This window comes from Galeopterus variegatus, unplaced genomic scaffold, assembly GCF_000696425.1.
Source record: "Galeopterus variegatus unplaced genomic scaffold, G_variegatus-3.0.2 Scaffold249, whole genome shotgun sequence".
In the NCBI taxonomy this organism is placed as follows: Eukaryota; Metazoa; Chordata; class Mammalia; order Dermoptera; family Cynocephalidae; genus Galeopterus; species Galeopterus variegatus.
In genome coordinates, this window is record NW_007726360.1 from 38,902 (window position 1) to 49,382 (window position 10,481).

Below are 10,481 nucleotides of genomic sequence, written 5' to 3' on the forward strand. Positions count from 1 at the left end.
TTTTTAGGGTTTTTTTTTTTTTTTTTTTTTCCCCTCTCTTTGTTTCAATTTGTATAGTTTCTATTGCTGGTCTTCATCACTAATCTTTTCTTGTGCAAAGTCTAATCTGCTATTAATCTCATCCAGTATATTTTTCATCACAGACATTGATTTCATCAGTAGGACCCAGATCTTTTTTGGGGGCCTTTTTTATATCTTCCATGCCTCCACTGAACATGGTCAACTGTTCTTCTGGGTTCTTGAATATAAGAAATTCCATCATAATAACAATTTTAATGCTTTTGTCTACTAATTTTATTGTATGTAACTTCTGAATCAGTTTCAATTGATTGTTTATTTTTCCTCATTATGAGTTGTATTTTCCTGCTTCTTTTTGACTTGGATGCCATACTTTGTGAATTTTATTTTCTTAGGTTCTGGATATTTTTATGTTCCTAAAAATATTTTCAGGTTTGTTCTGGCATGTGGTTAAGTTACTTGGAAACAGTTTGATCTCTTTGGGTCTTGCTTTTAACTTTTGTTAAACTGGACTAAAAACAGTTTTTACTTTACAGTTAATTTTGCCCCATTACTGAGTCAAGACCCTTCTGTGTATTCTAACTAATGCTTCATGAATTATATATGTTTTCTCCACTGGCTTTTGGGAACAGGCATGATTGCCAGTTGTATATGAGCTCTGAGCACTGTTCTCGCTAATCTTTTCCCTATCCTTGGGTATTTTCCCCAATCCCATGAGCTGGTCAGTACTCACCCTGAATACTCTTGCAGCTTGCAGGAGTTCCCCAGTGTGCATCTCACTCCTTTCCAGCACCCTGTCCTGAGAACTCTAACCAGGTTGGCATCCCTTATTCCCACTCCCCTTCCTTAACTCAGGGGACTGCAGGGCTCTGCCTGGCTGGGGTCTCCTTCCCTGAGCTGAGGCCTGGAAAGTTTCTCCAGGCAGTATGCCGAGGTCATTGTAGGGCTGGCCTTGTTTGTCTCACTGTCCTTCATTTCCTGGTGTCCACTGTCTTGAGAGTCATTTTTTCTCACATATTTCGTGCAGTTATTTATTTTGTCCAGTTGTTTCACATGGGAGGGTAAATCTGCTCCCTCTTACTCCATCTTGGCCAGAAGTGCCTTATGCTTTAACTTTTAAAAAAGATTTTTTTTAAAAAAATAGGAGTGAAAACAGCCCTTGTCCACCTGCTGCTAGTCTGAAATTCCAGAGGCAGCCACACTCAAGCCTTGTATATACCCTTGTTCCTGGTATCCACCTCCAGGTTCTGTATCTCTTGCCACCTGCCTGCTCAGGGAGGCCTTCTGTGATCACTCTCAAAAGAGCACCCTCGTCCAGCTTGGTCTCCTCACGCTGCTGTGTTGTTTTCAGAGCATTGTTATTCACAGTATTTGTTCACTATATTTGTTCATTAGTATAGTCAGCCTCCCTCACTGGATAGGGTGTAAGCTCTATGAAGCCTAGGCTGTTTTGTTCACTACTGAATCTCAGAGCCTAGAACAACCCTTGGGCACATTGTAGGCCCTCAGTGAATATCTGTTGAATAAACAAATAAACGAATGTAGATACTGTGCTGAGTGCTTTCCAAACTCTGTCCTGTGATGCCACCACCTTATGAGATAGATAATAACTGCTAGAGCTTGCCAGGAAAGCAAAACAAGAAAAGGGTTTTCCAGGTATCAGGGACAAATAATGTCAGAAAATTGGGAAGACTTAAAAAAAAAAATGTCTGGTGTGGTATTCAGGAAAATAGGGTTTATTAAATTGACTCCATTTCTTGCTTCACTTTGTCATGGAAATCTTGATTAACCAACTTCCTTTCCAAGATGTATTTTCATAATGAAAATGTGTGACCTTGTAGCTCATATGCTAAATTTAAGTAGTTTGTATTTGGGGGCTCAAGGTAAACATGCTTTTAACACTCTTTAGTGTCATGTGACTTCAACTACAGCTTAGTTTTGTTTTTTTTCAGAAGGGCAATTGAAACAGAAAACTAAGATTACTAAGTAATTGTACAATATTCCTTCATCTTGGTGTTTACAAACTCTCACTTTGCAAAACGAGACCCAAATACAAACTCTTGGATTAACAGAGCACCTTCTCTTTAACATTGTATTTTCATAAGCATTTCACAGTATTTCTCATCCCTTGTTCCCAGTCTTGACCCACTGACCCAAGAATCAAAAAATGTCATGTTAGTGCCTACTAATTAGTGCACCCAGAGAGCCTTTTCATCTGGCCTTTCAACCTTCTGGAGGTAGAAGCATAAGCTGTCACTCACATCATGCAGGGAAAATGAGCCTTTACTGCATTTTCCCTGTTTTGCAAACAGCAGAATAAGCCCAGCTGAGACTAGAGATGAATATGCAGGTTAGGAAGAAATTAACCTAAAATGCACTACTGTTTCCATGATTGTCTTATAGATGACACAATGCTGCCTTCATTGAAATACCCATAACGGAGTGCTGCGTGTCTGAGATTTTTACCCAGGCATTGCTGCTGCTTCACACATTTATTTCAATACCATCATATTCATTTGGTGAAATCATTTGGGGCAAGAAATATCCTCTGATTAAAAAATTAAGTAGCATTGTAACACATTTAAGTTTCCCTTGTTTTTAGACATGTTTTTGGCGAATGCTGTAGTTTGTTAGTAGTGGGCTCATTAATCAGTGCTGTTGGGCCAGGGTCTCCTGAGCCTTCTGGGTTTTGGGAGATCAGCTACTGTAATCAAAGGGATGAAATATATCTTGGTCACAACTTACCACATCAGACAGTTGAGGGTTTTGAACTAGTAGAATTAATCTTTTTAATTTTTTCCTTAGGTGTTTAAGATAGAAGTGCTAATGAATGGAAGAAAACATTTTGTTGAAAAAAGGTACAGCGAATTTCATGCCTTGCACAAAAAGGTAACTTTGTTTTTTTTCCCCCTTTTCTCTATATAGCAGATGGTATAGCATTAAGTCTCCTTTCTATGGTTCTAAGAGCATTAATATTTCTTCTGTACATACAATTTCTTTTATCATGAAGTAAATTTCCTTTTAAAGTAGTAGGTGGGTTTTCTGTTAAGGTCATTTACATATAAAAATCTGAGGCTGCAAGCTATTTGCAGTACACTGCATTGAATGTTATAGGTTCAGAAAAAATTTAAGACTGAGATAATATTTTATCCATGAAATATACTTAATGTTTTTTACAAAAAGGGAAAAAAAAGCACAAATGATCAACTCAACTTATATTTACACGTACCTGGAAAAGATAATACACATGTATACATGTTTTCAAGGACTAGGGAACATGTGTAAATGGAGGTGCATAGCCTTCTTTTGAAATGTAAAGGTCCATTTTCTAAGACTGATATTTCAGCTCTAGGGGCCATTTCATTAAATGTTTTAGGTAAAGGAAGCAGAAATGCAAGAGGAATAGTTGAGTTTTGGGGAGAAATAGTCAATAAAGAATAGAATAGTGAATACATTTTTATTTTCTATTCACATTTAATTTTTCACAGGTTATAAATTATTATTGGGGTGCTGAAATTATCTTAATAACTAGAAATAGCTCATGAAAATGCCCAGCAAAATTACCATGTATGAGTCAGTGCAATTTTTCCTTTCATATATATGAAATATATATGTACATGTGTGTATACATGCACACACATACATGACATGTGTATATGAAATATATATACAATGTATGACATAATTCAGTTTCTTCACTTTGTTAGGTGAGAAGTTAGATGGTTAGATACTATGTTAAGTATGTTGCGAGAGTCTTTTCTTTTAATTTCGTTAGAGACCTCTTAAATTTTCTGAGCAATGCCAGAGTGTAAATGATGTGATAGTATGTCAACTCCATATTAAAAGTTCCTTAACTTTTTTTTTTTAATTAAGTTTTCCCCCATTTTTTAGTTAGGAGAATAGAGTATGAACTTTAATGGAATATTACTGAGAGATTAGTGAGACTGTTTCCCTGTGTTTTCTTCTAAAGTGGAGCTCTAAGTTATCTGTGCACTTCTCTGTCAGGATGGCAAGGGATAACTCACATTTAATTTCCCATCAGAATTTTGTTAAATCCAGGCTGACTTCTGAAAGAAACAATACAGGTGAGTGCAGATTCAGACCAGGTGTTGCCAGCAGAATCTCAGTCTCACTTCCTTCTCATGGAATTCTGTTTTTGTTTGCTTGGCTTTGGAGGAAACAGGTTCTCGAGAGGTTTTTGCTGGGTATGTGATGAAGTAAGTTCCTGTGGTGGTGAATTAAAACCAGAACTCCCCTCCTTCCCCCTGAGCCTCTGCTGACCGACTAGTCTGGACTAGGCAGCCTGTCATATGCAGGCCCCTTCCTAACCTCTCAGGTCAGCACCCAGCACTCCCTGACCCTGACACAGCCCAGCTGTCCTCTCCAGATACTCGGGGACCAAGTCCACGTGAGACATAGCTGGGTGACTGCCAATTAGGCCCACCCTGAGCAAGAGGTTGTTCGTGCTTCTTGAGTGGAGGTTTGTTCGCCGTGTTTTCTCTCACACGATTTATTTTCTTCTGCAGAAAAGGACCCTCTCCCCAGTGATATAGGCAGTTCTTAGATATTCACAGTTGGAAAAAAAATCCTAGGTTTTCTAGGAGTTGCTCTTCTCTCAATTTCAGCAGTTCTATTAATAATTTTAGCCAGTTTTATAATTATATAATGAAGTCTACCAGAGATAATAGAGTAGAAATTCTCAAATCTCTCAAATTTTGCATATTTTTAGTAGCCTTGTTAAACTGTTATTTGAGACCTCCTTACAGGGACACAGAGATGAAAATAGCTTTGTGAGGCAGAGTTTTAGTTGGGATACACTATCTAATCTTATATATTATAGAGGGGATAGCAGCTGCTAGAAGTCTCTTTTACTTGCCCAATTGTGATTGTATTCGATTTGGCAAAAATGGTAACTGTAAAAGGCAATTAAATACAAGTAATGGTAGGGTGTAAAAATAAACAAATCTGAGATCTTGACTTTAAAATTGTGTGCTGAGAAGGATAAAAATTGGTAAAAAAAAAAAAAAAATCAGAATACCCATCTTTACTAATTACTGCTGCCCCATTGTGAAGCCTTATCCTTTTATTATGATTTTGGTACCCTCAATTTCCATGTTTGAATTTTGTGACATGCTTTGAATGTTATATTTTTACATAAAATATTTTCCCTTTAAATGTAGTTAAGTTTATTATCATTTAATTTTCTTTAAATATTCAGCTCTTTCTGCGGTGCATGCAATTTACTGTTACCTGTTCTGATTTTTCTTACATTTTACATTATATCTGTCACTTGCTAAAAGTGTTTAGCCGGTGTCCCCAAGTTGACTCTAAAATAATATATGAGCCATTAGCAAGTGTTAGCACCTTGAGGATAATAGACGTGTAGCTCCTCTTCATGTAGCAGACACACGAAAACGCCTCCTGGCTGATTGTCATGCCGATTTGGGGGCAGAAACTCAAACAAGTACCTATTTGATAATTTATCTGCTGGTCTGAAGAAAATTCTTAAAGATTATTAGTTCTCCCAAACTTTTGTAATTGGTAATATTAAAATGTGAAAACAATATTTTAATTGTTTATACTTTTCTTATGATTTCTTTCTTTTTTTGGAAAATTCAAGAATTTTTTTCTATGTATGCATTATTTTCCTCCCCTCAAGTTGCTTTTAGATTATAAAGCTAACTGTTGCAGAATGTTTGAGGGCAGGGGAAATAACCCATTGTTACTCACACATATTTCCACTATCCTAATACAAATGCTATTTTCCTTTCATTTATTTTCTTGCATTTTTTAATAAAACAAATACAGCTGTGCTAACTATGTTCCCACATTGTGGTAACTGTGGTGTAGAAGTTAAGTGTATGGGCTCTGGAAGCAGAATGTTCCTGCGCCTGCTTCTCTTCCTAGCTCTAAGTTCTTGGAGCAAGTTACATGAACTTTCTGTGGCTCAGATACCTCTTTTGTAGTGTGAGAATAGAGTGCTAACTTCATAGGATTGTTTTATAGACTAAATGAGGCCATGTGCATCAAGTGATGAACTTCCAAGAATTGATAGCCTTCATTACATATAATTGTTTCTCCCATATTCAAGACTGTTTCCTTAAGTTAGATTACAAAAAGAAGCATTCCTCTGTCGAACGGTATGGCTATCTTTATACTTCTGATGTATACTGCCAAATTACTTTCCTAAATGATTATAGGAGATTAATGACGCAACCAGCATGTGTGAAAGTGTAAGGCCCTCAGCATCTCATCAGCTTTGAATGTTACCCTCCAAAATTATATTTGTTTATTGAGCAAGTGTATATATTGCCTTGTTGTTTTAATTGGTATTTCTTTTTTTTTTTTTGTCCTTTTTGAGACCGGCAGCACCGCGCTCAGCCAGTGAGCGCTGTGAGCGCACCGGTCATCCCTATATAGGATCCGAACCTGCGGCGGGAGCGCTGCTGCGCTCCCAGCGCTGCACCCTCCCGAGTGCACCACGGGCTCGGCCCTTAATTGGTATTTCTTAAGTTTCTTTTAGAGTTGTTGTTCCTCTTTTTTGAGTTGTCTGTTTACGTGCTTTCTCATTCACTTGCTGAGGCCTTGGTTGTTTTTACTTACTAGTTTGTGTGGACTGTTAATAAAATATTATGCATTTAATGAAAGTATTTTTCACCAGCGGCCTTTTGTGTGTGTGTGGGGGGGAGGGGGCATTGGTGGGTGGGATGTTTATGATATTTATTTTATTTCATAAACGTTTAAAATTTTTATGTTGTCTAATGTCAATTTTTACCCTATCAGACTTTATCTAAGATTAGTCATTTCTTCCAGAGCTATGGTGTGTATTTGATTCCATTTTCTTTTGGTATTTCTAGATTGTTATTTTATAGAGTGTGAACTTTGGATCACCTAAATGCAGACTTCTGGGCACCACCCCTGATATACTGGACTAGAATCTTTGTATGGAGCCCAGTGATCTCCATGTTATACTAGAACCATGCATCCCAAGGTTTTAAACCTTGAAGGTTATTCCTACCTTTCTCTTACCTTACTTTATCCAGAATGTCACTAAGTCCTGTTGATTCATTCTTTTAAATTTCTGTAATATAGACCACTTAATTTTTCATTTTCTACTCCTACTGGCACAGTCCAGAGTCTTACTATTTTATGTTAGTTTTGCTTCAATTATTGTTTTTTTCTTGACAGCTGGCCAGTATGGGGATCCAAACCCTTGACCTTGGTGTTACAACACCATGCTGACCTAACAACACCAACTGAACTAACCAGCCAGCCAAAAAAAAATTTTTTTCCCCAGGCAACTGGCCAACTGAATCCTTGACCTTAGTGTTATGAGGCAAACACTAACCAGCTGAGCTAACCGGCCAGCTGCTTTAATTACTTCAGATCCTTGTTGTCTTGTCCATTCTCTGCTGCAGACCATTTTTTCTGAAGCACCTTTTTCTTCTTCATTCTCTTACCGTAATATACTGAAATGAGTCTGTATTGTCTACTTCATTGTAGACATTGTCTCTCAAGACCAACAATCTTAAACCTTATATTAATTTCCTACTGCTGTTGTAACAAATAACCAAAAACTTAGTGGCTTAAAACAATATACATTTATTATCTTACTCTAAATGGGTAGGCAGGGCTACATTCCTCCTGGGGGCTCCAGGAGAGAACCAGTGTCCTTGCCTTTTCCAGCTTCTAGAGGCGGCCCACATCCCTTAGCTTGTGGCTCCTATGACCTTCAAAGCTAGCAATCGCATCACTCCCGTTTCTGATTCCATCCTATGAGCTCCTGTCCTCACATCTCCTCTCTCTGACTTTGACACTTCTGCCTCTGCCTTGGGATGACATTGCACCCACCTGGATAATCCAGGATAATCTTCCTATCTCAAGATGTTTAACTTAATCACATCTGCAAAGCCCTTTTTCCCACGTAAGGGAATACATTCATAGATTCCAGGAATTAGGACTTGGACATCTTTGGGGGGACCATTATTCTGCCTACCATTAACCCCTTTACTGGCTGGCTTTATTTCTCACTGCTTCTCCTAAGAAAACTTAATGACGTCCAAGCCAGTCTTCCCCTTAACTCCAGCATATGCCGTGAAAGTCTCCAGCTCGCTGCCTTTGCCATGCTGAGTGTCCTTCCTCTGTGTTCTGATCTGTTCAATCAGACCAAGTCACTTCAGGTTCTCCTTCATCCATGTTAGCTTCCTTTATTCCTTAATCCCTTTGTCTTGGAATTTCTGTTCCATTCAGAATAGAGATTTCAATTTAAATGTTAGAAGCATCTAACTAAAACTTATCATCTCTAAATCTTGTCTAATTAGAAGATTTTTTTTAAGTAGGGACCATGTCTTATCTTTTGTATCTTCCACACTGTTAGAATGTCTGTTAGCAAGATTTTTTAAGTAGGGACCATGTCTTATCTTTTGTATCTTCCACACTGTTAGAATGTCTGTTAGAGTACTGGGCATACATTACGCATTAAATAAGTATTTGGCAAATGGGATAATTGGAGAACATTGAACACATTTATGGATTACTGGAGGGATGTTTCATTTGGGAAATATAGTTTCTATTGTGGGAGTTTACGTTCGCTGTAAGTAAACTTGCCCTGATTGCTTTGTAGCTTCTACTCTGCTAGGACTAGGTAGGAAAAACACCATCACCGCACTGAAACAAAAGCAAACCCCCATCCACTCTTTCTACAGTGTGCCCCCTCTACAGCTCAGGCACAGGCTCCTGTGACAGGGTGAGTCTTTAAGCTTGTGTTTTTCCCTGTGCCACTCCTGCCCACACTCCACTATAGCCAAATAATTTACCATTTTAAATAGTGGTGCTTGAGAAAAGCTTTTCCTCCCTAAGCCCCAAATCACGTGTATGGGCCGAAAAACCTCCCCTGCATTGCAAACTGCTAAGCATATTTCACATGCCTTCCCAGCTGTTTTATGTCAGTTCCAGCCCACCCTTTTATTCACAAAGATTCAGTGAAATATGGTGCTGGCTCATTTTTAAATTAACTGTCCTCATTATTGTTATTGCCTACTTTTGCTTGAGTGAAATATCACGTTTTCTTATATTTAATTTAATAAAGTACACATTTCAGAAGAACCAAAAAACTGCTGTAGGGGGTCACAGCAAGAATACTTCACACTATGTACTGTCTCTGAAGGGAACCCTGAGGGAATAGGGGTGACAGTAGGGGGGAAAAGATTGGATTTTACCCCCAAATGTCCCCCACTTCTTTAACTGTTTTTTTTTTTATTCTTTTTATTCATGTGCTTGGGAAAAGTATTTCTGATCCTTTCTGTTGAAAATGTTTACTATAACCAATGTACATGCTGGCAGGTCTGTATGGAGTAAGTTCTGTGTAAATTCTTCTAACAGTATAAAAAGGAGAAGGGAGTGATCACACCAGGAAAAGGGGATCGTGCTTGTGGTATCATGGAATCTGGTACTTATCTGTGTGCATCAGAAAGGCTGTTTGCCTGGACGCAGCATGGCCAGGACAGTTAATCATCAGATGAGGTGGCAGAGGAGTATTTGTCTTGTAAGCAGCTGAGCCTGCTGGAAACATATTGTCTCGGGTTTGTCTCTCATCTAAAGCAATTCATTACTCACCTACAAGTGCTGTCACAGATCCCAGCAGCTGTGATGATCGGCTTCCTCAGTACTCCTGACATAAATAAAAAGAGAAAATGTTTTCAGTGCTGTTCAAGATTTAAAAAAAAGGAAAAGGAGAGACAGATAATAGAGTTGATTTTCTATTCTGAAATATAACATATCTTGTGATTCAATAGTTTAAAGGAAGTTTCTTCTTGTTTAAATTGAAGCTTAAAAAGCTTATTACCAAAGAATAATGTAACATATTAGCCTCGTTTTTGTTGAGAAATACTTCAAATAGTGTGGAGAGGAGATACTGTTTATTCTCTTGCAGCAATCATAAATTCCTCCTCCTCCCTCTCTCTCTCTCTCTCTCTCTCTTTTCCACACTGTCAGTTTCTCCCTCAGCACCGGATCTGTCTCATCAATGAATGAACATGTTGCTGTAGTTCTCACTTAATAAAATAAAGCCCGCCTTTGGCCCATGCCACCCTTGCACGTCTATCCCGTTGCATTCGTCTCTTAGTAGAATTCCTTGAAAGAGGAACCTCTACCTCCCCCCTTCCCTTGCCCCAACTCTGTAACTTCCGGTCATCGCTTGGCACAGTCTGCTCGTGGCCCCTGATGGAACTGACCTTTCTCCTACTCGTCACTGATTGCCTGCTTCTCTTCCCTGCCTCTCTGCGTGAATGTCTCAGGCCTTGGCCCTTGTATTCGTTTTCTATTGCAGTGTAACAAACTACCACAAAACCGAGCAGCTCAAAACAATACAAGTTTAGGGCCGGCCCGGTGGCGCACTGGATAAGTGCGCCGCTTGGGAAGAGCGGCGGCGCTCCCGCCCGAGGGTTTGGATCCCACATACAGAC

The 10,481-nt window shown here is 38.8% G+C and overlaps 1 protein-coding gene across 1 annotated transcript in view; it reads left to right on the forward strand.

The window, feature by feature from the left end:
• The window catches only part of SNX24 (sorting nexin 24), an 84,840-nt gene that overhangs the window by 5,988 nt on the left and 68,371 nt on the right, over positions 1 to 10,481 (forward strand). Inside the window, exon 4 of the mRNA XM_008566516.1 lies at positions 2,824 to 2,907. Within this exon, the coding sequence (XP_008564738.1) occupies positions 2,824 to 2,907 (84 nt within the window). The remainder of the gene's footprint in view (positions 1 to 2,823; positions 2,908 to 10,481) is intronic.